At 39.4% G+C, this 27,679-nt stretch overlaps 1 protein-coding gene and 1 non-coding gene across 7 annotated transcripts; both read left to right on the top strand.

The window, feature by feature from the left end:
* Window positions 1-26,195, top strand: RNF34 (ring finger protein 34). Of its 6 annotated transcripts, XM_077159795.1 has the most exons (8): window positions 1-62; window positions 2,362-2,419; window positions 6,002-6,076; window positions 13,840-14,058; window positions 18,530-18,937; window positions 22,544-22,633; window positions 22,903-23,104; window positions 25,243-26,195. In XM_077159795.1, the coding sequence occupies exons 3-8, from the start codon at window positions 6,068-6,070 to the stop codon at window positions 25,431-25,433; spliced, it is 1,119 nt and encodes a 372-aa protein (XP_077015910.1). In that variant the 5' UTR covers window positions 1-62; window positions 2,362-2,419; window positions 6,002-6,067; the 3' UTR covers window positions 25,434-26,195. The 6 variants fall into 6 exon arrangements, with proteins under 6 accessions (XP_077015910.1, XP_077015911.1, XP_077015912.1 ...); XM_077159796.1 differs by lacking the exon at window positions 2,362-2,419 and having other exon boundaries at window positions 9-62; XM_077159797.1 differs by lacking the exons at window positions 1-62; window positions 2,362-2,419 and adding an exon at window positions 97-258.
* Window positions 6,122-6,227, top strand: LOC143685410 (U6 spliceosomal RNA). The gene has a single exon (XR_013176641.1). It is a non-coding gene; the product is annotated as a U6 spliceosomal RNA (small nuclear RNA).
* Window positions 26,196-27,679: the final 1,484 nt, after the last annotated feature.

Below are 27,679 nucleotides of genomic sequence, written 5' to 3'. Positions count from 1 at the left end.
ACAATGAAATGATTCTGTGGAACCAACTGCTCCTAGTGGCAGAGATGGTTTTCTCAAGTGCAGTAAGTATTGATTAAACCATTTTTACTGTACAGGAAGCTAATCACACAGTCAGGATTCACATAAGTTCTGGATTCAACGTTCAAAGGAAGACGTACTTTTTCACTCCACTAGTGAGTAGATTTTATGATCTGTAACTTCAGCATTTGCAAAACTCGGATGATTAGAGAGTTCCTCTGGTCTTTTGAGTCAAGAAATGTAAGTAATGGCCACAAAGAAGATGGATTACATTGACTGAGTTAAATATTTATATTTGTGAAGGTGACACTTGATAAATATCACATAGCAATCCGGATCCTTTTCTCAGATTATTTCACCTCGCTCATATCTAGACAACCAGGGTCACTGCACTAATCTAATGATGAAATTTATCTCAGATGTGGGGTGGGTAGGAGTGGGTGGAGAGATACAAATGCTGGAGATGGTACAAGAATGGCAGAAAGTGGAGAATTGTTAAAACTGGGTGATGGTGATAGATACATGGGGATTTATTATATTATCCATTTACTTTGTATGTGTTTGAAATTTTCCAAAGTAAGGAATGGCTTGGCAAAAGGCTCATATTGTCTTCCTCCAATGCCTTGTTATCTTTGAGAGATTCTGTTGCTAGGAAATAGCCAGCCTTCTACCCTATTGTCTTATGAACATACATGAGGTTGAAAGAAATAAAGTCAGAACTTAAGAAAATTTAACTAATGAAATGTTTACTGCTTTTTTGAACTTAATGAGCAAGGCTTTGACAGTATTTTTAGCACTCTGAATTCAACAAAGGGATTTTTTTTGGAGGGGTTAAAACAACTGAACTCAGAGAACAACCCTACCCCATCCTGCAAGTAGTTGAACGGAAGTAAATTATTCCGTGTGTCTTGGCAATCCTACTTTTTGTCTTTGAAACAGAAAATATTTAGGCTACCGTGATTGTAAGTTAGCAGAGACCACATTTTCCTGAACCACAATTGGTAAATTAGTATATAATTGAAATGCTGACACTACCTCAAGTATAAAACAAAGAAAAAAAATTCAATCACATAATGCATCTCCTATATTGAAAAATTATGATGTTTAAGCACAAAACCCCTCTCAAGCTTCAGGTGACCCCAAATTCAAGTACTTGGGGATTGTGAACTCATTTGACCTATTTCATACCCTTATATATATATTTTTTTTCGTTATCATATTCCTTCTTAGTCTTCCAGAAGAACTATTTCACTCAACAAACATTTATTAGGAGCTTGCTTTCTACTAGGCATAGAGCTGTGGGCTGGAGACAGAAGACAAGTCTTCCTCTTCGAGAATTACCCTGCTTTGAAATGTTCCCCTGTTCTTAAATTTCTTCCTACCCACCCTTGGATGTTTTAATTACCCTTCTCTGGCCACCCTCCAGGTATAACTCTCTTTTTTCATTCCAAACATAACTTCAAACACTTATTTTAACAATTTCCTTGACATATAATGTGCTACCATGCAATTTTCCTATTTTAAAATGTCAGTGGTTGTTAGTATATTCACAGATTTGTGCAAACATCACCACAATCAATTTCAGAATATTTCCATCACCCCCAAAAGAAACTCTGCACTGATTAGCAATCACTCCCCATTCTCCACCCCTGGACCCGCAGCCCTTGCAACTACGATTCTACTTTCTGTCCGTATCGATTTGCTTATTCTGGACATTTTACCTGCATGGAATCATATAATATGTCGACTTTTGTGTCTGGCTTCTTTCACTTAGCAAAATGTTTCCAGGTGCATTCACCTTTTAACATTCATTAGTCTTCATTCCTTTTTATGCCCGAATAATATTCCATTGTCTGGAAATACCACATTTTGTTTATCCATTCATGTGTTGATGGACACTCAGAGTGTTTCCATTTTTTGATAATTATGGCTAATGCTGTTCTGGACATTCGTGTGCAAGTTTTTGGGTTGTTTTTTTTTTTGCAGACAGATATTTTCAGTTCTCCTGGGCAATACTTTGGAGTGGAATTGCTGGGTCATATGGTAACTCTGTTTAACCTATTGAAGAATTGACAGACTGCTTTCCAAAGCAGCTGTACCATTTTACCTTTCCACCAGTAATGTATGAAAGTTCCAATGTCTCCATCCTCACCAACACTTATTAACTGTCCTTTTAAATTTTAGCCATCCTAGTGGGTGTGCAGTGGTATCTCCCTGGAGTTTCTGATTTGCATCTTTTCATGTGTTCATTCATTAACCCTTGAGTAGACCTGCTGGCTTGCTTTCTAATGAAAACTATGACTTTGTATCACCTGTGAGTTTTTATTGTTTCTTTGTGTCTAGAACATTAAAAGAATTAACACGTTCTCTTCCAGTGAAGCTCAGCTGCTGACACGACATGGTGAGTGAAAGGCTTTGCGTTTTTCCAAAGAAAACCCAGAACTTAACTGGATAAGAAGTTAAATTGCAGTATCTGAGCAGTACTTAAAGCAAGTTAAATAAGAAGCTAATTTTTAATTTCAGTCTGAGAAGGAAGTGGTGTGGGTGTGTGCGTGTGTATTTTGGTCTGACAGTAGATATAAGCAAGTCTATTAACAAGGAACAGAGAATAGTTTCAGGTCCAAACGAGAAGTGAGGTGACAGTTTACTACATGTCCCTTTCTGCCCCTATTTAAATACTTAGATACATTAGTTACAGGTGAGAGGAAGAAGTGTAGGGAAACCGGTTTAATGTCATCCAAAGCCCAGCTCTCCCAGTATCTGAATATATTTTAAAGAAATCGATAGTTTAATATACGTCAATTTTTCTGTCCAAAAAAAAAGTCAATTCCAAAGGATTTCCCATATTCTCTCATTGAGTTAGAATTTGGTTATTTTGACATCTTTTAAAAGAACAGCTGGGACTTGAGAACCCTTGATTCTTCAAGTGTTTTCAATAAAAACTTGTTAAAGGCGTGTGCAAACGCCCCTCTTCATTCCACCCTCCAATGAGGAGAACTGAGGACTTAAGCGAGTGTGCGAGGCTTGACCGTCTCTAAACATCTCCAGAGGAAATCTCGGACACTTGTCACAGAAGCCTTCTAGCCACCCGGCGTTTTCAAATTTACCACGGCCCTTTCACCCCCACCCCCCGAGTTCGTGAGCATCCTCCCCATAAAGGCCCCATCTCTACCGCAGCAGATCTTAGAGGTACCTGACTCTAATCTAACGACCCAAGACAGAGCCGCTCTGGACACCGCCCACCCCCACCCCCACCCCCACCCCCACCCCCACCCCCACCCCCACCCTCATCCCCACCTCCCTACCCTCACTCCCCCCTCCCCCCAACCCCCACTCCGGGCCGCCCACATCGGCTGGGGGCAGAACAGAGTTTCACCCACGCCCGCCCAGCTGTGCCGGGCCCCCCCCCCAGCTCCGTTCTCGCCACCTCATTGGCTCTGGCGACCGGCCCCTCAGATGTCGGCTTCGGATTGGCTGACTCGGCCGCCGCTCCGCGCTCTTTCCCTGGGCGCGCGGTGAGCGTGACCACGCCCCTTACGTCCAGACGCTCAGTCGCCGCCCAGAAGGTAGGAGGGCGGCTGTGCGGACAGCTGCTATGGTGTTGAGGTCCCGGACCGAGCTGACCGGGACGAGGCGGGCGCGGCCATGAAGGTGAGGTGCCGGTGGAGTCAGGCAGACTCTCCTCGTCTCTCCTACCCGGCCGGGGCGCCCGAAGCGTCCGCTTTCTTTTCGCTTCAGCGGAGAGCTCCGCCGGGGTGGGGGGTGCTCCCCCAGGGTTGAGGGGCCCGCGGACCCTGTGGAACCCCCACAGCGCCTCAGTCGGCAGCCCGAGGAGCGGGGAGAGGCCTGGCGTTCCCGCCCCCACGCCGGGTGGGCCCCTCTGCGCCGGGCCCTGACCGTGTCCCGCGGGCCTGAGGCGGAACCACTATCGCCGGCACAGCCCTCGGAGCCTTTGCCTGCAGCGTGCCCTTTCCCGCCCCGAGTCCTTGGACTAACCCAAATGTCGGGAACGCCTCGGGACTGCCGCAGGATGGAAGCTGCAGGACCGAAGGGGAAAGGAACGTGCGGGCAGTCGGGAGGCTGGGGTCAGGCTGACAGGTCAGAAATGCCTCGGGGCGGGGAATCCAACCCTGAAGGATTGCTTCTTAGGTTTAACTCCGGGACCGTGACCTAGAGCGCTAGGAAAACTGGCTGTGCCTCCATCACCGCTAGGTGCGCAGCAAGTAATTTGGCAGCTGGAGTTCTCCAAGGTGGGAGTGAGAGCGTGGGAGCTTCACTGAGAGAAGTTTGGGGGAAAAAAAAAAAGCGAGAGACGTGGAAGGAGACTCTGGCCTAGTTTGGGGAGCTGATTCTTTTAGCTTCTTCTCTGAGTTCTAAAGAGTTCTGTGTACAGCAGTCAATTCAGGTATTGATTTACTTGCAGAACTCTAGGTGGGATGATACGCTTTCAGATATGATGTAGACGATTGCATTAATCTCAGCGAAGAGGTGGGTTTGATGTGGGTAAGGAAAGTAACAGTGTGAACTGCTAAGTGAACACCCTGCCTTCACAAAGCATCAGAGATCTGTGGAAGATTGAAAAGGAGTGTCAGGTGAGAAACTTCAGGATCTAAAGAGGCTATATCCTGCAAATATTTTATTGAACATTTACTATGTGGTAGCCAAAAGATGTAGTACTCTGTGCCAGCAGCCATGGTGGAATTCCTTCCATCCTGAGTGGAAGTAATTCAACATACAGTCCCAGTCTTTAGGAGTTTGCCAATCAAAACAGAAAGGACATTCAAGGTACCTCATTACAAGGCAGAATGTGATGTAAGGTACCAATAAAATGTTAAACTCTCAAGTGAAAGGAAGGTTACTTCTAGCTGCAGAAGCGAGGAAGTGTTTTGGAATAGATCACTTTTGAACTGTGCCTGGAATGTATGAGGCTACTTAAAGAGCTTACTTTTCCCAGTTTTGTTATATTATTTCAACTTAAAATAGCTATTAAAATATCTATAACTAGCTGTATTTCCTGAAAACCATCATCTTGCTGAGTTTAGAGCTAACAACAAAGCAGAGATCTTTATATGTTATGCCTTGAGAGATGTCACTATGTTAGTAGTAACTTTCTGGCGCAATAAGGAACTAGATGTGGAAGGAGAGAGCTAGGGGCAGGTCCAGTGTTGAACATTTTAATCAAGTTCTTTAAAAACAGAAATATCTTTGAATTTAAATGGAAGATAGTGCTTTCCGAATTGGATTTTAGGAACAGAAGGCTTTGGCAGTTAGAAATGTATAAAAGATGTGTATTTTCTGAAGCAAATAGCACACCTGAAAACAAATGACTTCCTGCAAGATGACAGTTATGAAAAGACTTCTTTTTCATGTGTTTTTATGAAATTGAATTTACAAAATTTAGGATTTGGGTAATTTAAGTTGCTTATCATTTAATTTTATATTGATTTATATTGAAAGTGTTTTGTGAGCTAAACTAATCTGTAGATTTCTCTGCATAGTTACTGCTTCCTGATATAGGAATTCTAATGTATGAATGTTGATGTAAGCAAATACTTCTTTCACTGGAATTTGAATTTCTTTTAAAAGTTAAGCAAATAGATAAGGACATCTTTCCTCAAACCCAGGAGCAGCTGATTTTAGTGTCTGTGTGGAGTAGGTATTTATTTCACTTTCTCCCTTTTTTTTTTTGTTGGTTAGAAACTGATGTTTTGAAATAAGTTTTACCTCTCAGAGAAACACTCATGGAGTAACTGTGTCTAACCTTAGAGTCACATCTAACTCACTCTCCATAAGGGTTTTTTTTTAATCCAAATTGATGTCCTATGTTAATTCGATTTAAGCCACCTTTCTATTTTTCCGTATTTATATATGATCACACCTTTAATTTTGCTAATCATGTTCCTTCTGAGCTCAAAATGAGGTATCAAGGAGAAAGTAATCTACTGAATGTAATTTCCTTTTCCTTTTTTGTTTCCTCTGAAAGATGGGGGAGTGGTGCTAAGGATCAAGTGTACCGTTTGAAAAAAAGAGAAAACCAAAAAAAGCAAACATGCATAAGGTAACATTTATGATCTACAGCGCACATTATTTTAAAAATTGTATAATGCTTGGTTCAGTAGTACGTACACTAAAAGTGAAACGAAACGAGATGATTAGGATGGCCCCTATGCAAGGATGACATGCAAATTTGTGAGACGTCCCATATTAAAAATACTGATAATCATTTTGGCTAAATGTCTTACCTAACCATGTTACATTTTTAAGGTCAACGTCTGTTTTTGCAACCTGTTTAATGTTTAAATGGTATGAAAGAAATAATGAAGGGTGTAGAATTTTCTCCTTTGTGATATATGGTCAGATATTTGGTCATTAAGAAAGCAGCATTCCCTGAATGTTAGGTCAGTTGAAGCACCAGTAGCTGTAAGAAATGCTTTCACATTCTAAGGAAAGTAGATGACTACTTTCTTGGATGACTCTGTAGTTTTAAGAGTGTGCTTATCACAGCTGTTTTCTTCTGCTTTAAGTTCTATAGGAAAATTTAAGCCAGTCGAAATTTAAACTACAAAACTTTTTCTTTTATATTGCTGGTGCTAAGATTTAAAACAATTTTTTCACGTTGTTTCACAAGAAGGTTGAGTTGTAACAAATTGAAGGTTGTTTGGAGTTTAAAACAAAGACTGTGTTATAAAAACAAAAACAAAGCCTGTGATGAGAGTTCTCTGAGGCAATTTACATTGTTGGAAGAACTGAGTCCTGGTTTAGTCCTTCTGGCTTCTTATAGCATCTGAGAAAATTAATATTCTAGATCTGTAACTTCTAGTTTGTCCCTAAAAAACTGTAAAATATTACTATATTTAATTTATAGTTGTGGCAGGCAAAGTAGACTTTTTGGAGGTGTTATCAAAAGGAAATGATTTCAGGTGCCCTGTTAGTTCAGTGGTAGAGTTCTTGTTTGCCATGCAGGAGACCTGGGTTCAATTTCCAGCCCATGTATCCCCCAAAAATACAAAAACAAAATTCCCTATTACATAATATCACACATCTGCTTCTGTGTGTGTGTATGGAAAGATACATATATGTAGGGAGACACATTAAAAAAAAAGTTTAGTCCTCTGCTGTTTTCAAACCCATCAACTTTCAACTATCTCTTTCTTGGCTATCATTTCATCTTCACCATAGCGTTTCTTATTCTTCATTCTAGTCTGGCTGGTTAACACATTTGCTGGAATCATTAAAAGGGATCACACCCTGATGTCGTTTAGAATAGGATTCAAAATTTGTAGTAAACTTTTAAGTTGTTTAAATTGAGCATTTTGAAGTGCTCCCCTCCCAACACAGGGATTCTGAAAGCACATTAGGCCATATATATAGATATATGCATGCGTGTGTGTACACACACTCTCTCTAAGACATCTAAGCCTTGATGCCGTTTGAAAACTGGCACTCTGCCAGAAAAAGGGCAGGGCTGCTGCTCTTGCAGAGAAACAATACATTTCCTCTGCTTTTGTTGATTGAAGTGATGATGCTTATATTGTTTGAATCTGAGGAAAAAGTGTGCTTGTAAAATTGGTGATCTGTTTTAGTAGAAATAAGTATCACAGTATTGGGAACTGAGTCCCACTCACAAGCAAATTTTTTAGATTTGTGGATAATACTTCCTCTTCCATCCTCCTCTCTCCCCCATATGCTCCTACAGAGGGGAGGGAATTTCTGATTCATTCCTAGGAGGGAACAGTGTGAGAGGAACACTTTCAGCTTCTTTGCTACCAGAGGAGAAAAGAAACTCTTATGTTGGTGAATTTCAGAGAAGGAACTTTCTGGGACCTTCTCAGATATATCTTCCTATATGGAGGGTGCATTCTGGTTTTCCCTCAGTTAGGTGATAAGCTACAGTTGATCAGCTGTGCTTGTGACTAGGCGGCATATTATCAAGGCCAGTTGGCTGCAGAGCTAAAGTCATGTTCTCCAACTAATGTTTTCAGTAAAAATGCAAACATGCTAATTTCCGTTTATCTGTCTTATTTCTTAATTAGTTCCAAATTGATAGTAAAAAAAAATAGCATTATTGCTCCCCTTAAATGCAAACATCTTGTTGCACTGGTTTTGAACATTGAAGAAACAAAGAGTGAATATTGGGTACCAGAATAACATGAGGAGGTCTGGGTGTCTGTGGCAGTTCAGACAGAAGGCTTTAGAATTTAATTTCTTGACCATGTAAGTTTTTAATATGATGGCTGTTTTTAATTTATACCAAACAGGCAGACTTGAGTAGGTAAGGATTGAATGGCCCCATAGTTTACCTGTTGTTCTAGTTTGCTAGCTGCCGGAATGCATCACACCAGAGATGGATTGGCTTTTAATAAAAGGGGATTTATTTTGTTGGTTCTTCAGAGGAAAGGCAGCTAACTTTCCACTGAGGTTCTTTCTTACGTGGAAGGCACAAGATGGTGTCTTCTGGTCTTCTCTCCAGGCCCCCGGGTTCCAACAACTTTCCCCGGGGTGACTTCTTTCTGCATCTCCAAAGGCCTGGGCTGAGCTGCAAGTGCTGAGATGAGGAATGCTGAGCTGCTTAGGCTGTGCTACATTGCGTTCTCTCATTTAAGCACCAGCCAATTAAGTCAAATGTCACTCACTGCAGCAGACACGCCTCCTAGCTGACTGCAGATGTAATTGGCAACAGATGAGGTTCAGGTACTGTTGGCTTATGTCCGCAGCAACAAGATTAGGTAAACTCACCTGGCCAAGTTGACAACTGAATCTAACTAACACATCTGTTCAGAGGAAGTTTCAGTCTAAGGGGGCGGGAAGGAAAGGGGTTAGATTGTCAGGAAAAGGGCTTGTATTTTCAGTAGTCATTGCAAACTCAACTAAATTTCCTGAGCTTGGAGTTTTGTACCAGGCATAGGTAGATAGTTGTCTCACTTTGTTATTCTGTGTTGTTCTTGAGCTACATTCATGGTTAAAGGAGGAAATTTAGCTGTTTTATAGATTATTCTTCTTACTAACCTCTTGGATTCATGTGATTTAGCCTGTGGAGTCACATTGTCAACCATAATTCCAGGTAGGAGCTGGAATTAATTGCATAAGCGCAGACCATGACTTTAGTTTTCAGAGATGCAAACTTAGGCTTTGCTCACAGAAGGGTGATAACTTTGTTTTAATGAACAAATAACAAGATGGTTGGGGCCCCTTATGTAAGGAATGACACCTTTTTTGTAATTGAGGAAGAGCAACAGCTTAGAGAATTTACTGCAAATTCAAAATCTGAAGATCTGTGCCTGGTATACTGTCTGTCTAGGAATTGGATTTGCCCTGAAAATCTGGGAGAAAGTGGGATGGTTTGGAAAATATGCCTTAATCTTCCTATCAAAATGGGAGTAGTGTGTGAATTAAAGTAAAATAGAGGAATACAGGCCTCTTGAACTAGAGGGAATATCTTTAGGGAAGAGGGAAAAAGGAAAACATGAACTTGGGTGCAAAAAGAAGAAAACTTTTTGGTTATAACCTTGTCAGATGAAGTAACTGGATTCCAAGGCTGTATAGCAGAGACGGAGAGTTAAAAGCTCAGAGGGTAACTTGGCTTGTCCCCTTCCCTGGCTCCCCATACTATGAAAGCCTAGATCCACTAAACTGTTGGAAAATACTCTTTTAGTTCCCTGGTTGCTTTCATTTATTCTTTCCTTGAAAATTGGGACCATCACATCAAGTAGTAACAAAATTTGTATAGATTTGAAGAGAAGATCAATATAGAACACTTCAGTCCTTAGTAGATGATCATCAGGTAACAGGTTAAGGAAGGGAGGCCTGTGCCTTACAGGGACATGCAGATAAAATTTATGGAATTGGGACTTTAAGGAGAAGAGCAAGAAGATGAAACTTTACTAAAGGGGAGCCAGACAGAAGGAGTCCAAGTGTGAAAGGATTTATCTTTTGAGTGAGATTCTTCAGCTTGGAGGTGAAGTAGGACAGAAATAGTTTGAACAATGGCTGCTTATGATAGACCCAGAAATCATTGACTTTCTCCAAAGTATTGGAGATCCCCACTTCAAAAAAACAAAACAAAACATTTGGAGAAAAAAGTTTAAGCCAAAAAATGCAAAGAGCAAATAAAATGAAGAAAGGCACCAAATTCCAAAATTTATACAAATTTTGTTACTGTTTGATATGATGGTCCCAGTTTTCAAGCAAAGAATAAATGAAAGCACCTAGGAAACTAAGAGAGTATTTTCCAACACTTCCAGACCAATATGTGGTATAAAAAGGAAAGAAACTAATTTAAGAATTAGATTAAATTCTTAAAACTCAGTTGAGCCTTTCTGAAAGGATTACGGGAAACCAAAGAGAGAAATGAGACAGTAGAGCCATAACCTATTGCTGCAGGAAAGAAACACAGACAAGTCTTCTGGAACACATGGCTGAGGTGTTTGTTGGTCCTAAAACTGAGGTACAGGCTTCCGAAGTGACCCCAGCACCTTCAGTTGAGGAATCTGCTGTGGAGGTTTTCTTGATGAAACAGTGACAGTAGAAAGGAGAAATCTTCCTGCAGACCAAGCAGTGTTCTTAATGTTAGTGTACATTAGAATCATCTGGGGAGTTTTTAAAAAAAATTCTGATGCCCAATCAGTTGTCAGAATCCATGGGTGTGGAGCCCAGCATCAGTACTTTTAAAGCCTCTTTTGATGTGTCCCTCATGCAGCCAAGTTTAAAAAGCACTGTCTTGACAGGCAGTTTCATGATCTAGGCAGTTCCATAGCAAAAGGCAGTGACAGCAGCAGGGTGGTACAGAATGAAGACTACATGCTCCAGAGGCTTTGGATAGGTTGAACCTCTAAAGAGTTCACCTTCATTTCAGCTGGGTGGGGTTGGGGGTAAGGGATAGAGGTACCAGAAACATGGCACTTAAAGGGGAAATGGAAATTAAATTTTTAAAATATGCTAGGTGGAAAGGAAAGATACTTCAAATAAAGTCAGTGACTGAGGCTTCACTGTTTCAAATTTCTAAGTTTTCAGACAGTCTGGAATGTTCCAAATGCTACTCAGGACAACAGTATGCATTGGTGGTATTACCCCTCTGTGTTCTCACACAAAAAGAGATGAAAGTTAAGTTCATGGATCCTAATGATGCTGAAACCTAGATTTTTTAGTCTTTCTTCTTTTTTGCTATGGTTTTTCACTGACAACAGAAATAAGGGTCTGGATTGTACCAAATATTGGATTATTGTAACATATTTTTGCCTGGGGCAATGCTTTAAGGTTTCCTTTGGGCTTTTTGTTTGTTTTTAATTTTTATTTTAAAATGAAAAGACAAAAAGAAGATAGAAGTGTTCATTATTTTTCCCTCTGGGGAATGAAGAGGAAATTCCCTTCTCTTTATAGAAACAGGAGTGGAGCAAAATTGTCACCTTCCAGTATTGATGTTTATTTAGAGATTCCACTTATCTCCATTTAAATCTTTCTATTCCCTTCACCACCATAGCTGTATAGTTAAAAATATAAATATTTTTCAGCCTAGAATTTTAATAGTCATTACCATGGCACCAAAATTTGACTCCCATTATAAAGCTAATCTCTGGTAGAAAGGGTAAAATGTGTGGCTGTTCTGTTTCTAAAAGAGTGTTAGTTGAGAATTTTTTGCCTCCTAGGTCAAAATCATTTTCACCTTAATCTTTATCAGTAAAGCATAATTTGAAATAGCATGCAGAATTTAAATAATGTTAAATTGCCTTTAAAGAGGTAATATAAAGAGAACTTTTACCCAGTTATTTGTGTGTCAGTCATATGATGACTGAACTAGATCCTGTGGGAAAAAGAATGGTTTCTGCTACAAGGAAGTTTCACTCTTGTTGAAGAGACAACATCACACCTGAATCAGAAGGAGGATAAAAGCTAAGCTTGCTGTTTAATTGTTTAGTAGCTAGGTGAATAGGAAACTGAAGCTCCTCTGAAACGTCACAGCTTTAAGCTCTTTGAATGAAGAAAAGTTTATCCTGTGGGAACTTTCTGGCACTTGAGGTATGTCCCCTCCCTCCAAAAAAAATTAACAAAGCAGGTTTTTTAAAACAAAATATGGGTGGTTCAGTGGTAGAATGCTCACCTTTCAAGCGGGAGACCTGGGTTCAATTCCCAGGCCATGCAACCCCAAAAATAAGAAAAGTAAAACAAAATCTTTTCTGCTGTAAGAGAGCTCGCTGTTTAAAGGACTGCATATGACTCCTTTGCTAAAAAGAACAATTGCCTTACATTAAATTAGCTGTTAGTAAATCTGGATTTTCGTGTGTTGGGCTTGTTTTAAGCAAAGCATGGCTTTAGATTCTGGAGTATATTCATTTAAAGGAAAGTTGCTTTGCAGGTATGAACTATTAGATCTCAAGAATTACAGTGTGTCAAGCCATATAATATTTATATTAGTGATCCTGATAATTAAGACTGTTGGAACCTTGTATTGTGGTTTCTTATTGCTTTACCTTCTCCTTTCCCTGTACTCAAATGTAATATCTGGGTAGTAGCAAGAATAGCATTATCTTTCTATAGTATTCCAGATAGCCTTGTGAAAAATCTACTTGATGTTTGTTTAACAAAATATGAGCTTGTTAGAAAAACAGTAAATGTTTGACAGAGTTAGATAATAAACTAAATGGACCTGCATTATCATATGTTGCCATTTTAACTAGTAATACCTCACCTGACCTGGGCTTCCATTCCCTATTTCATTATGCTTAACTATTAGGACAAAGAGCAAAAGCCTCTTGGTTTCAAATGCTATGTAGCTTTTATATTTTAATCATGGGAAAATGCCTTTGGTCCTCACTAAAAATTTATTCTTTTATACTTCTAACATGCTTGGTTATCAGATTTCTGAGTCTGTAGTAAAAAAGAAAACAAATGGCTACAGGTAGGTATAGAATAGTAGTGATGGCTCACAGAGAAGGAAGAGACAAGGAAAAAAACATAAAAAACAGTACATTAGGTCGAAGACCATTTAGTGGAGTCGCAAACAGCCTTCGCACCTAGGGAAGTCATCATGGTTAGTTAGTCATCATGGTTAGTTACATGGTTAGTGATATTAAAAATTACATATTTAATATTTTCTGTTTGAAAAGGTAGAATAATTGCTTTAAAAAATATTTTCCTTAAGTCAAATTAATACATTCTTTATAAAGAATAAGAAAGTAGAGAAAGGCTCAAAGAACAAAATTAATGACATTTTCCCATTTTTTATATTTTCCCAGTCATTTTTTAAATAAGAGTTTTTATTTACATGTACCATAGTTTATTATACCTAGCTACACATGAGAAAACAGAGTTTTAATGAAATTAAGTAATTTGAATTTATATTCTTCCTGCTAAATGATAGCTGGTAGAATCTGACCCAGTTTATGATGATGCTGTACTGTCCAGTCAGGTAGCCATCAGTAACTATAGGATGCCCAGTTAAATTTTAATTTCAGATAAGCAGTGAGTGAACATTTTTATAGTGTAAGATGTCCCAAGTATTGTTCTGGATTTATTTATATCCAGTCTTTTTTTCCTATGCGAGCATAAAGTATGTTTAATATGTAGGGGTTGGGGGGTTGTTTTCCTTTGTTTATTTTATCTTTGCTTTTACTTAGCCATATATCATGAGTATTCTAATGCCAGATATTCTTTGGAAACAACAGGAAATGATTTTCTTCCAAATAGCTTGAAAATTTGGTGCTTAAAGGACATATCTCAGTTATTTAGGGCAAACTTATCTCTCCAGAATGGCATTCCCTGAGGATGCCAGAGAGGCCGGGCTTTACTTAGCTCTAAACTGTGGTTCCTAATTGTGTTTCTTTTCAGGCCGGTGCTACGTCTATGTGGGCTTCCTGCTGTGGGCTGCTGAACGAAGTCATGGGGACTGGAGCTGTCAGGGGCCAGCAGTCAGGATTTGCAGGAGGCACCGGTCCCTTCAGATTTACACCAAACCCTGATTATTCTACCTACCCACCAGCAGCTACAGAAGGGCCTAATATAGTTTGCAAAGCCTGTGGGCTTTCATTTTCAGTCTTTAGAAAGAAGGTGAGTTGTATGAAATAATGTGACATACAAAAGACACATGGGTCAAAGTTCTTTATTGTAGGTTATTTTGAATAGCTAATGAAAATCTTTTGTAACTTTTTTTATTGTGAAATATATATACAAAAAAGCAATAAATTTCAAAGCACTCCACAAAGTTATAGAACAGATTTTAAGGTTTGGTATGGGTTACAGTTCCACAATTTCAGCTTTTTCATTCTAGCTGCTTCAAGACACTGCAGAGTAAAACAAATATCAATATAATGATTCAGCAGTCATACTCATTTGTTAAATCCTATCTTCTCTGTTATTATAACCCCTCCTTCTCCTTGGTTCCTTCTTCCAGTTTTTAGGGATAATAAGGCTATACCCACTCTAACTATCATGTTGACAATATAGGATAGGGGAATGGAATTAGTTGATGTTCTTGGAAAGGCTGGCCTCTCTGGGTTTCAGAACTTAGCTGGCCTAGGAACCATCTGGAAGATTTAGGTTTCTGGAAAATAAACTTTGTGCATGAAACTTTTGTAGAATCTCACATAACGCCTTAGGTGTTCTTCAGAGTTAACAGAAATGATGGTGGTTGGGGTTTGATGAATCATGACAATTAGCAATTCTAGCTGAAACTTGCAGAAGAGCTTCTAGAATAGCCTCTTGACTCTATTTGAACTCTCTTAGCCACTGATCCCTAATTTCGTTTTTTCTTTCCCCCCTTTGGTCAGGAAGGCACTGTCGATCCCACAGTACCAGGGCCAGGCTCATCCCTGGGAAACATGTCCCAGGTTGCCAGGGAGACTCATACCACTGGATATCGGGTCCCATGTAAGGGGGTTAGGTAATGATTTTACTTGCAGAGTTGGACTTGATAGAGGCTACACCTGAGCAACAAAAGAAGTTTTCTGGAAGTAACTCTTAGGCATAATTATAGTTAGACTTAGCTTGTCATAAGAGCAAACTTCAAGATCAAGGGCTTGGCCTGTGAATTTGGGAATCCCTAATATTTGGGTTTCAGGGGGTTCCCAATTAGGAAAGTTTAATAGTTCCATATATTTTTTCTCTAGTCCCTCAAGGAGCTTTGCCAGTATTTTTTAGTATCTGCCCAGCATACCCTGGGTTGTATCTGGGTATTACCTTAGTAGGCTATACAGATTTTTGAGGACTTGTTCCCATTCTGGGTTCCATATGTTGGGTTGTTTAAATGAGCTATAAGGCAGGTTGATTTTGTTTGTGTTTTAGAAAAAATTTAGCCTTTGGACAAAATAAACCTCTCTGCCTTTGGTCTCATACAGTAGGTGAAGTGCTGTAACATAGACAATATCATCCTTTTGAAAAGCATTTCTTTTTATAAAAATATCAGATGTGTGGTTCCATTCACATTTCCCATTTAGAAAAGTACTCAGTTGAAGGGTCTGATTTCTTGCTTGTTTTCTTACTGGACAGTGTTCCTTCTTGTGTCATTCAGGTATCCTTTCTCCTGGACTCTCCAACACCTGTTTATACCATTTGATTCTTCCTGATGGTGTGTATTTTTTGACATCTTCCTGATGATGTGTATTTTTTGACATTTTTTGTAGTTTTGTTCAGAAATAATTTAATGTAACTTTTTTGGGGGGTGGCTGGTATTGGATTTAGAACAATTTTGAGGTTCTTGATAAATACTACCAAAATGTTTGCCAAATAGATGATATGAACATTAACACCCATCAACAGTTATGACATTGAAATTCATTTGAGGTAGGTGCGAGAGAAATGGAATTGGAATATGACTAGCAGCATTTAAACACTGGGGGTCGTTGGTTGTCCAAAAATTTATCATCTTGGGAGCTATAATTAGATTCGGTATGGATGCATCATGACATAAAAATATTTACTAATCAGCTGACCCTTAAATAGTCCCTCACTAAAACATCCCTTACCACGAGCATCTATCAGGATCCTCCTCAGTCTCTGATTTCAGATGGTTCCAAAAATACAATGCAAGTTGATTGCAAAGTGAAATGGCAATTCACTTTATGTGCCCAAGTATAACTGCTTTTACCATGAGCAAAACCCATTTCAAATGAGTATCTGACAGATTTGGTTCTGACAAGTAACAGAGAAGCCACATGAATAATTTCAAGATAGGTGTTTCAGAAAATACTGTGAGTATCCACTAGAAGAGAGGCCCTTAAGGAATTTAAAGAGGTTTTCTAATGTATTTACAAAAATAGTAAAAGACCTCCTTTATGATTGTGTTGCAAAAATAAACAAATATGGAACATCATATCTCATCGTTGTGTGTGGGGGAGGATTTCTTTCAGAATTTAAAATATCATCTAAAACTTGTTTTTTTTACTCGCTTTTGTTCTTCAAGATAAGATCCCAATCAGATATTTCTGCCCCATGCAGTTATGACTTGCTGTGGACCACTGTGGTGTCCCCACAGTTCCTTCCCCTGCTCGCTGTGCTTCTATCCCTTTCACTGCCACCCAAGAAAGAACGTCGGAATTTAGGGGTGGAAAGGACATTATTGTTAAGTGTTAGTTTATATTCAAGGTAATCAACCTAAAATGTTAAATCTTTTGCTCATATTCAATCCTTACAATATACTATATAGCAATAGTTAAAAAAAAATTTTTTATATAACAATAGTGAACAAGTCACTGAGGTATGGGTAAAAACTATAATTTATATTTTTATCTGTTTTTCTATGTCTGCTTTTTGTTTTCTAATATACACATGAGCAAAGGAATACAGATGTATGATTTATATCTCCATATTGGGGCTGTGTGCATCTTTTTTGTTTTTTTAATCAGTTAGGATAAATACAGAATCAAGTATTTTGAAAGCCAGTGGTTGAAGAGGGCTGAACTGGGGCTGGTCTCCATTTTGGTAAATTGGGTAGTCAGTCTTTTCATTCTACTGAAGATTTATGAAGCATGGAAGCCAGTCTTCTGGACTGCTCTGTTTACTTCAGGTGCTGGCTTTCAAGTATCTTGCTAACATACAAAGGCAATATAAAGGTGACTACTTGGTATAATATGATATCCTTACATCCTTTAGTAAATTGAGGTTATACAACCAGTGAGAACTGATTCAAGTGTTCTTTCTGAACCCAGGTAGCAATTAAACATAGCTAAACATAGCTTAGAAGTTTGGAGTTATAACAGATAAGTGATAAGATCTTTATAAGGTTTAGAATTCAAATATTCCAACAGTAATAACATATTTGTTTAAAATAATACATTTGTAGCCCAAATAGTCCTTAAATTGTACATTTTAGGTTTTACCAACTTCATAAATGTACTTTGGAAACAGCTACATCGTTTCAATTACATGATTATTTCTTTGCTCATTCTTCTCTCTCTCTTTTTTTTTCTGAATAACTTCTTTCAGATATGGTTCAAGATAGAGTTTATCCTCTTTATATTTTGTCCACTGCTCCTTAGACAAGATCTGCTTTCTCATGCTCATGCCCAGTGCTCTCTTGCAAAACATTCTGTCTTTATAAAGGTTTTCAGGAAGCCTTCTTAAGGCTTCTTTTATATCTTCATTTTCGGCTGTTGCATCATGTTGCATTAACCCCAGTTTATTGAAACATGCAGCATTTTAATACCATTTTAAAAAAACCATCCAGCCACTGGCCTGATGCTACAACAGGCCGGCTCACCGTTTTGACCCCAATTTAGTGTAATTTTGATCTCAAGTTTCAAAAAATTTATTCTTTACCATATTCTCAAAGGAAGAAATGAGTATGATAATATGAGTACTGTTTATAGGTTCAACTGTAGTTATATTGTAATAAGATTGTTATTTTACTAGGACTGAAAGTACTTGTTTCTGAGACTCATCATATAGTTAGACCATCTTGCAGTCTTTGATCATCAGGGCAGCCCTGAAATACTTCAGAAAAAATCCAGCTTTGTGGAAGCAACGCACCAAGTAGAAATGAGCACATCTCTTAATATCCCTTTTTAAGCTTCTCTACTAGTATGGCTGTGATCAGATCATGTAGCATACAGATACTGTATTAATGGGGTCCTCTGTTTTCCTGGATTGACTTTGAGAGATCAGTTTGCTTTCTTGTTCCCAATCTGTTATGCTTTTTTTTTTCCTCTTTAAGTGGAGAAATGGTTCACATAGACCAGGAAAAGAGAATGTGGTTGTGCTTTTTCTCAGTGTGGTTGGAATCAGCTGTGTTCTGTTAATTACATGTTTGCACCAAGAGGAGGAAAGGTTTTAATTCATTAACCCAAGAGTGTATATTTTTCTTAAAGTGCTATATTTGGACTTATGTGAATCCAAATCTAAAGTCAGCAGTGACTTCTAGATTTTCATGGCTTTGGGGACACCAAAAGTCCTATGGAAATATCGTGGTACCATAGGGGACTTCCTAAGAGTTGAAATTAGATTTTGGTAGAAGGCAAAAAGAAAAACCAGTGCTTTCATAGTCATATATGCCTGACTCATTAAATGCTGCTTTTTTGTTTCTTAGCATATATGTTGTGACTGCAAGAAGGATTTTTGCTCCATTTGTTCGGTCTTACAAGAAAATCTCCGTAGATGTTCTACTTGTCACTTACTACAAGAGACAGCCTTTCAGCGCCCTCAGTTAATGCGATTGAAAGTGAAAGATCTACGGCAATATCTCATTCTTAGAAACATCCCAATCGATACTTGTCGAGAGAAGGAAGACTTGGTCGATCTAGTGCTCTGCCACCATGGACTAGGCTCTGAGGAGGACACGGACACAAGCAGTCTGAATTCTTCCAGATCCCAGACTGCTAGCTTTTTTACACATTCATTTTTTTCAAACTATACAGCCCCCTCTGCTACTGTATCTCCGTTCCAGGGAGAGCTTATGGGTGGAGACCAGACCTCAGGATCTGGAGCTCTGGCACAGGTAACTGCACTGAGGGCCTGGCATCTTGTGCATACATGGTGGGGCCTTTAGGGCCTGATTGCTTCAGATAAAATAGAAGTCACATGTGGGAGCAGAGGCTCTAGGTCCAGCTGAACTCTGCACTTGCAGGCTCTCCTCATAAGTAGTCTCAGTACTTAGGTGCTGAGAAGCCCCAAAGTCAGCTATCCACAAGGTCCAAAAGTATCTCAGCTATCTCTAGACCTTAGTTACCTCTGTTTACCATACATCCCTACTATTTATTGGATCTTTTTAAACATTAATTATTGAAATAAAGACTGAAAAAAATAAGAGTATAAACATTTGCAGTACTATTTGTACAAGTGTGCCAGTGACCATAGAAATAATCCATAGAGTAAATTAGCCTAATGCCTAGTTGTCTTTCCAGAGTGAAAATATTCCAATTTAGATTGTGGGAGAGAGCCATCTAGATGAATTAAAACTTTAAGTTATTTACTAATTTCGAAGTATTGTCCCAATGAGATCATGGGCATTCTGACTGATATGCAAGAGCTTGTTCTCTGAGTGATTCTTAATGCTGTATTGTTTTGTTTTGTTTTTTTATTTTAATATTTTTATTGTAAAAACTTAACATACAAACATACAACCATTCTTAACATACAAATGTTGCATACATGGTGTACAATCAGTGGCTCACAGTATCATCACATGGTTGTATACTCATCACCATGATCATTTTTTTGAACATTTGCATCACTCCAGCAAAAAAAAAACCAACAACTCATACATATCATACCCCTTACTCCTCCCTCTTATTGATCACTAGTGTATCAGGCTACTCAATTTATTTTAACCTTTGTTCCCCTATTATTTATTTATTTATTATCCATATTTTTTAATCATCTGTCCATACCCTAGATAAAAGTAACATCAGACACAAGGTTTTCACAATCACAAAGTCACATTGTAAAAGCTGTATCTTCAAGAAACAAGGCTACTGGAACATAGCTCTACATTTTCAGGTACTTCCCTCCAGCCACTCCAATACGCCATACACTAAAAGGGGGTTAACTATATAATGCTTAAGAATAACCTCAAGGATAACCTCTCAATTCTGTTTGAAATCTCTCAGCCACTGACACTTTATTTTATTTCATTTCTCTCTTCCCCTTTTCAGTCAAGAAAGTTTACTCAGTCACTTGATGCTGGGTCTTGGCTCATCCCAGGATTTCTGTCCCATATTGCCAGAGAGATTTACACCACTGAGAGTCATGTCCCATGTAGGGTGGGAGGGCAGTGAGTTCACCTGCTGTGTTGGCGTAGAGAGAGAGCCCACATCTGAGCAATAAAAGAGGTTTTCTGGGAGTGACTCTTAGGCCTAATTTTAAGAAGGCTTAGCCTATCCTTTGCAGGGATAAGTTTCATAGGGGTGAACCCCAAAGTGAAGGGCTTGGACTTACTGATTTGGTTCTCCCCACTGTTTGCGAGACTAGTGGACATTCTCCAAATGGGGAAGTTGAATATTCCCCCTTTTCCCCCATTACCTCAAGGGAACTTCACGAATACTTCTTTATTCACTGTCCAAATCATTCTGGATTAATTGGGGCATCACACTAACCTAGACAAACCAACAAAATCTCATGTCCTCTTCAACAGTCCATGTACTTATGGTGTTCAATCAATTAAACTGACCATACAAATTAGGAAATGCACTACCCAAAATGTACATTTTGCACCAAATTAACATCTCTCCCTTTAGTCTCTCACAGAAGTTGAAGTTTTAAAATATGGATGGTATCATCCTTTACCCAGTTTTTTTTTAATTTATTTTTTATTATCAAACCAAAACAACATACAAACATGAACATTCTTGACATACAAACGTTCTGTGTAAGGTGTACAATCAGTGGCTCACAATATCATCACATAGTTATGTATTCATCACCATGATCACTTTTTAGAACATTTGCATCACTACAGAGAAAGAGATAAAAGGAAAAAAGAAAAAAAACATACATACCATACCCCTTACCCCTTCCTCTTATTGACCACGAGTATTTCCATCTATTTTAACCTTTGTTCTCCCCATTTTTTTTCTAGACCCCTTGCCACTCCCTAGTATTTCAGGCTACTCAATTTATTTTAACATTTGTTCCCCCTCTTTATTTTTAATCTGTATTTTTTACTTATTTGTCATTTGTAGATAAAAGTATCAGATACAAGGTTTTCACACTCACATAGTCACATTGTGAAAGCTGTATCATCATACAATCATCTTCAAGAAACATGGCTACTGGAACACAGCTCTACAATTTCAGGCACTTCCCTCCAGCCTCTCTACTACACCTTAAACTATAAAGGGGATATCTATAAAATGCATAAGAATAATCTCTAGGATAATCTCTCAACTGTTTGAAATCTCTCAGCCACTGACGTTTTATTTTGTGTCATTTCTCTTCCCCCTTTTCCTTGAGAAGGTTTCCTCAATTCCTTGATGCTGAGTCCCAGCTCATTCTAGGATTTCTCTCCCACTCTGCCAGGGAGGTTTACATCCATGGGAGTCATGTCCCACGTAGACAGCGGGAGAGTGGTGTGGTTGCTTGTCATGTTGGCTGAGAGCAAGACAGGCCACATATGGGCAATAAAAAAGGTTGTCTGGGGGTGACTCTTAGGGCTAATTTTAAGTAGGCTTAGTCTGTCATTAAATGCTGTATTATTAACAAGTCTCCCCACATTCAATTTTCTTTCCTGAAGAAAGAAATTATTAAAAAACAAGAAAATTTAGCCTAGTTGCCTTCCAAATAAAAAAAAAAAATCATAAATTATTTAAGTCCAGTATCCTGTTAAGTCCAGTTCCCCAAGTGAAAACTGGTGCAAACTCGGCATATCTGACTTTTGTGCCACTTTTGGGTATAAGATACCATCTGGGTAGTACAATCTTGATGCGTGTGAATTGGTGGAGCAGTAAAACTGAAATTGGGAGCTGACATGCAGACTGCTGTAGAACTGTAAAATACAGTCAAGTCTTAAGAAAAAAGTCAAAAGGATAAGACATGAAAGGAAGGAATACGTTTCTTTTATTCCCAAAGAAAAGAGCTCCTCTGGTTGTAAGGACTTGACAGAAACTAGAACTAGTGTCAGCTACCAGTGAAGAAGTCGAGAAAGCATTTTTGGAATTGGAATGTCTCAGTATGATGTAGTGGGATTGCGATCTTACAAATCACATCCCCCTGACACGTGGGCTGATGCTTCAGGCCTTTAGTTTATTTCTGTCAGCATCTTAGAGGTGCCAGAGGAACCATCAAACCAGATACTGATGCAGCACTGACTTTGATATAACCATGACAGGACCCTTCTCTAGGAATTAATACTCTGGCTAAGTTTCATAAATCCACAGACACACAGGAATTTGGCTTTGGGATAACTTTATGGAGAAGTTCTATATGCAGTCATGTAGGCCTAACTCAGAACAGGCAGCAGCGTTCTGGAACCAAGGCTATTATGTATACCAGGTATTGGGGTCCTTCTCAGGGAGGATTATTGGAAAGGTTTTCTCTAGTGATAAATGTGGCTGACACTGGGAGGACGGTTTGATTCTTGGTCTAATCAGATGCATTATGTGCATAGGTACACAGTGAAATAGCTTCAGCAAACACAGAAGATGAGGAGGAGGAGGACGATGATGATGATGATGATGAAGAAAACTTGGAAGAGCGGGTGAGACCTCCTATAAGATTTGTGTTTTTCTGAATGTTAGCCAAGCAGGAAGATGCCCAGGTGGACATTTAGCAAGATTAATACAGGATGTTTATTCTGGTTTGAATTTAGGACAATATATTAAAAATTTCAAGGACTGATGAGAAGTCTGGGAAGATTCTTCCTGGCCAATGATAGACTGTAGGGTGAGAGGGAGCAGGCCATGTTCATTGCAGGGGAAGGTCTGGATATGCAGGAACAGAGGTAATGGAAATTATCTGTGATTTCAGACCCCTAGTCTCTCTAGAAAGAGAGTGAGAGCTTCTTTGTCTGATCTGTCAAGCCTTGAAGATGTCGAAGGGATGAGTGTGCGCCAGCTGAAGGAAATTCTGGCTCGGAATTTTGTCAACTATTCTGGCTGCTGTGAAAAATGGGAGCTGATAGAAAAAGTAAACAGATTATACAAAGAAAATGAAGAAAACCAGAAGTCATGTAGGTTTCTTTTTCCTTTTTTTCCCCCTAGTATCTTTCCTTAGGCTTCTAATACCTGGGTTCTTTCTGTCATGATTAAGTCAAATTTAATTTCAAAACATGATGTACCTTTTTTGGTGCACCTGAAGTAGTTAGTTGTATGAACCAGTTTGTGCCTCTGTTAGGTATTAGGCTTACTATGTGATGTTGGCTGTGAAGTGCTAAGTGAGTTGGCATTTGTTCAGTCTGGTTTTTCTTGCCATAATTATCTGGTAGAACCCTAATAGAATTCCTGGCCTCTATTTAAAAAAAAAAAATGCTTGTTTCGTCATCAACCCTTCAGGCCAAGGCTTTGGTTATCTCCGTTGTAGTCCCCACCCCCATTGGAACTTTTAAGTTCTAACAGTGGGGATGTCAAGTAGTTGTTGCATCGAGTCTCAGTAGGTTTCTGTGTAAGTCACAAAAAGCTGAGGTTTTTATTAAGTGTGGTTAAGCAAATTACAGCACCAAGCCAGAGAGCATTTATGGTCAAGAGAAAATAATTCAGTAACATCCAGACTGATAAATTGTATGTTCTTGTCTAGACTGAAGAATCCTCTCATCATTAACTTTTATCTTGAGTGTTTTTTAAAAGCTGGTGATAATTCAGCATTTGTTGATAAACGGGCTTATGCCCAAGATATACAGAAAGTACTCTGGCACATCCACCTGATTTTAAGAAGCTACTGTGGCAGATACAGGAATCTTAAGCCTCAGAACCTTTAGAGGTCCTGACTGGTGGCTGAGAAGGGCATTTGGGTCGTGAGGGGAGAGACCTGATTCTTTATGAACTGTGAATACCAGCCATATCCAGTGCCATTGTGCCAATGTGTGGTCCTTCCTGCACTCAAAAAGTATGGGGTACTGGAGGCCCAAAGGTATGTTTGAGTTCAGAAGTGCCTTTCTCAGGTGATTCACTGCTTAAGGTAACTCTGGTTCAGTCTCCAATCTTGACTAGAACACATTTTGTTTTGAGCAGAGCCACAGTCTCTCCTACTTGGCTTTGGCTCCAAAGCACTAGGCTTACATTCACCCTAATAGCTTGACAGACTGCTTGGCTCCTCTGCTTTATGTTCATAAGTTGTGAAGATTCATGAGAGAGAGGAGAGGAGATGAGACCAAGGGCCAGACCTCTGATTTAATCTCAGAAGCCACTTCTAGCTTTCCATCTGCACATCTATTATCTCATCCCGTGGATCCTTTCTTTCTCAGGTCCCAAATTCTATTCATGGACCATGAACTAAGACCCTAGATTACAAGAATCATTTAACAAGGCAGGCTGTGAAAAGTTTATTTTTCTTAAATCCAGAGATGATAGCCCATCAAGCTTAAATTCTTGTTCTTTTCTTTCTAACTATATTAATAACTCCCATTGATCCATAGAAAGAAAAGCATCAATATTCATAGCCCTGTGGCAAATATCAGGCCAATTATAAACTCCTTCATCATCCTTCTTATTCAGGGTTAAAGTTTTCTCAGAACTTCAGTCTGGGCCACAGACCCAGGAAGGCCCATCCCTTTTGAATTTGGCTCCCAACAGTGGAGGGAGGCTGGTTAACATAGTTAGATGGCTTTAGAGGCTTCTGAGGCCTAGGGGTGCCTTCCCCTGACTACAAGCCACTTGATGTGCAGTTCCTTTGAAGTTCCCTTGGAGTGTGGCCATGAAGCTCCTCTCTCTACTGAGATGAGGTTCAAGAGGCTGGACAGGTGGGGTAGGGCTGATAGGCTGGAAATTCCAGTTAAGTACCTAGACTCCAAAGCCCATGTGTAGAACAGCCCAGGGTTTTAAAATTTGCATTTTTTTAATTACAGAAATAACATATCCTTACCACAAAAACATTAAATTACATAAAGATATAAAGTAGAATTAAACAGCTAATTAAGCAGTTACCTCGCACAAAACCAAGCTTCTCATGTTCTTCACAAAGCCCTTCAATCTGTAGACATTATCTTCATTGCCATCTTTTGTTAAGAGAATGGAAGTACAGAGTAGTTGGCATTCCTTCTTTTACAAAACAGGGGTCACGCTGGGCCTCTGTTGTCACTCAGCCAGTGGCCAGTTTGCCTCTGGGCTGGGAAGGTAGCTGTGCCCCCAGGCCCAGCTCTCTGTTGCCTTCCAGATGGCGAGCGGCTGCAGCTGCAGGACGAGGAGGATGACAGCCTGTGTCGCATCTGCATGGACGCCGTCATCGACTGTGTCCTGCTCGAATGTGGCCACATGGTCACCTGCACCAAGTGCGGCAAACGCATGAGTGAGTGCCCCATCTGCCGGCAGTACGTGGTGCGGGCCGTGCATGTGTTCAAGTCCTAAAGCTGAATGCACACCCAGCAGGACACTAGCTCCCTACTTGATCCCAAACATTTCAGTGCACTAAAAGGGACTAGAAACTGGTCAAAGGCTGAAATTATTTTTAAAAATTATTTTCACTACTCATTGTGGACAGAAAGTTTCACCCTAAGTTGTGGAAACATTGGTCCATGCCAGAAGCTTGTCTGCCTGTGGACAAACTGAGTGACCCTGGTTTTGCCAGGTTTTATTACATCCCATGATCACAAATTGTTGAAGTCAGATGTTTACAATGTATCGGCATCAGCTACTGCTTTCTTTGGAGGCCCTTATCCTAGTCTCTAATTTCTCTTCCATCCTATTTTTAACTTACACTGCTCAATGTTTGAAACTTTCCCTGGGAATGAGATCACTGTCCACAAGTGGCCTAGTGATACCCTCGGAGCAGTCGTTCCTCTGAACATTCGCTTCCTTAGTCATGTATGTTGTAAATGCTACTATTTGATGAATGTTAAGTTTCCACATTTTTGCTATTCCCCACACTTAAGCATAATTGGGAACAACTGACATTCTGTAGCCAGGGCCTAGACTAAACATGTCTGTTTCGGTTCAGGTATGGCTTTTTATAGCAAGGGCTGCATCTAGCTGCTTTCATCAGAGGAGTGTGGGTGTTAAATTCTTTATTAACATGTAATCAGTTTACACTGTTTTGTAGAGTATTTTCAGTGGTACCTGCTAGCTATTTTCAACTTTAGGCATAAAATTAAAGATTAGATTTTAAAAAGGCTTTTGTTGGCATTGTCTTGGTCAGTTTCTGATTCACCTGGGTATGGTATGAATGGGTGTCTCTGCACTGGGCCGCTCAAGAGGTGTTAAAGCAGACCCATGCTTCACGTGATCTACCTTTGCTGCTTGTCTTAGGAAGCATATCTACAGACTCACTGTTCACTTTGACCAGGTGCTGTGCTGGGTGCTTTAAAATTATCTCCAGCCATCTTCAAAATAGCATGTTGAAATAGATACTGTCCCACCTTGCAGCTGGAGAACCTGGACATTAAAAAGTTAAGAATTTGTCTAAAATCCCAGTTAAAAAGTGGCCACATCAGCATTTGAAATTGGCTTGGATTCCAAAGTTTTTTCTTAATCCTTTCAGTACCGTGTAGCAACAGATGAAAAACTGGAAAGTGTTAGCTTTTGTGAAAAGGTTCTCGGATCTTTGTAATATCTGAAACCTCTTTTCAGTCCAGCTCGAATCACAGTATGTTTTTGGCTTAGTTGAAACCGTCTGATGGATGCTGTCCTGTTGGGGGTAGACAGATCATGTTTTTAAGAAATGTCTGATTTCTCAGCTAAGTCCTACTGTTGATGTATCTTCTGACTCTGCAGGATTTAACATGTGCCCTCAGATGTTCAGGATCAACTAGTCATTCAACAGACCTGAAAAAAGACTTGAACTTAGGGGGGCAGGAAAATCTACCTTTTGTGCTTTTAGGGTGAAATCATGTAAACAAGGTCTCACAGGTAATTTTCAAATAGCCTTTTCCTGAAGGGATGGACCAGCTCATGTCTGCCTGCAGACCCCAGGGCAGGCTGTCTGCTGGGTGTCATCACCAGCTGGAGCAGATCATTACTTCCTTACAGAAGGAGCAAAAGCTCAGCACCTGCTCAGCTTTACGGGCACTTGGCATGTGTGCACTCTGGTGAAATGGAAATTCTGGAATTTAACGTTTCCCTCAAAAGAGCTAATTTGGTGGTGGAAAGTCTTTAAATCTAGGCCAGCAGGTAACAGTAAACAAACTTAAATGGAAATTAAGCAGTAGGTGCTAGTTTTGTTGAAAGTTAGAGAATTCAGATTTATCTGTACATTCTCAGCTTAAAATAGCTTGTTTAATGTTTCTTCTTGGACTTACATATTAAGTCTTAGTTGCTTATTTTTAAAGAATACAGAAAACTCTTAGTGGTGGATTTTTTTTCAGGTAGCATTTTGAAGTAACTCTGGCTTTGTGACCAGCTAACAGAAATGTTCAGCATAATAGGCTTGATATGTGGAGTAACTGGATTTCAGGGTACTAGTTTGGCAGAGGACAAACACTTCGCCGCCATGAAATATGTATTCTCTGACATACTGGGGCTTTTTAAATTAATGTTTAAAAATGTGATTTATAGTTCCCTATCCTCAGGTAGCAGTTCCCTTTCCCAGGGAATTGATGGTGTGGAGTCTACAGAGCATAGAATCAAACACAAGGAGAGGATGTTATTTAGATGCACAG

Source organism: Tamandua tetradactyla, chromosome 5 (assembly GCF_023851605.1).
Source record: "Tamandua tetradactyla isolate mTamTet1 chromosome 5, mTamTet1.pri, whole genome shotgun sequence".
NCBI classification, from domain to species: Eukaryota; Metazoa; Chordata; class Mammalia; order Pilosa; family Myrmecophagidae; genus Tamandua; species Tamandua tetradactyla.
This window is presented reverse-complemented; position numbering and strand designations above follow the sequence as displayed.

Excerpts from the sequence above, each read along its gene's own strand:
- RNF34 (XM_077159795.1), top strand. Across the intron at positions 18,938-22,543 it reads GATCTGGAGCTCTGGCACAG|GTACACAGTGAAATAGCTTC; the intron begins GTAACTGCACTG and ends TTATGTGCATAG. Across the intron at positions 22,634-22,902 it reads AAGAAAACTTGGAAGAGCGG|ACCCCTAGTCTCTCTAGAAA; the intron begins GTGAGACCTCCT and ends CTGTGATTTCAG.